At 58.7% G+C, this 603-nt stretch overlaps 1 protein-coding gene across 1 annotated transcript in view; it reads left to right on the top strand.

Annotated features, from left to right (window-relative positions):
- Positions 1-266: 266 nt before the first annotated feature.
- The window catches only part of LOC122542627 (ornithine decarboxylase antizyme 2-like), a 14,950-nt gene continuing 14,613 nt past the window's right edge, over positions 267-603 (top strand). Inside the window, 1 exon segment of the mRNA XM_043680606.1 lies at positions 267-536. Coding sequence (XP_043536541.1) covers positions 439-536 — 98 coding nt within the window. The 5' untranslated portion in view covers positions 267-438.

Below are 603 nucleotides of genomic sequence, written 5' to 3'. Positions count from 1 at the left end.
CAGAAACACAACCTCTTGCTCACTTTGAGTAGCACGGAGACCCCGCCCCCTCGCCTGTCAATCACAGTGCCACTGACGTCACGAGCCCAAACAAAACAATAAACTGATGAGAATTAAACCCAAAACAGACAGCGGGGAAATATATGTTTCATAAAAAGCCGGCGTGGCGCGGCGCCTGCGAGATAAATAATTTGTCCGTTGTTTTATTTGTTTGTCGGTGCGGCCCATGATGCCCCGCGAGGTTATATAAGCGGGCGGCGGAGGCGCAGCGGCCGCTGAAGGTTCTGGAAGGTGGAGGGAGCGGGTCAGAGCGGTACGGCGCACGGTAAAGCGGGCACCGCAGAGTAGGCACTGACACTCCGGCCACGGCCCGATGGGAGGGCAACTACTGCTGCCGCTGCCAGCATAACCCAGCGAGCGGGCTCAGTCTGCGGCCGGATGGTGAGGAGCTCCGTCGAACGGATACTCAACAGCCACTACTTCGGAAAAGAAAGAGACAAGAGCCCAGCCGGCAACATGATAAACACGCAGGAGAGGTGAGGGGAGGGGTGGAGAGGTGAAGTGGAGAGGTGAGGGAGGGGGGCAGGAGAGGGGGAGGGGGGC

The sequence above is a fragment of the Chiloscyllium plagiosum genome, chromosome 40 (genome assembly GCF_004010195.1).
Source record: "Chiloscyllium plagiosum isolate BGI_BamShark_2017 chromosome 40, ASM401019v2, whole genome shotgun sequence".
Taxonomy (NCBI): domain Eukaryota; kingdom Metazoa; phylum Chordata; class Chondrichthyes; order Orectolobiformes; family Hemiscylliidae; genus Chiloscyllium; species Chiloscyllium plagiosum.
This window is presented reverse-complemented; position numbering and strand designations above follow the sequence as displayed.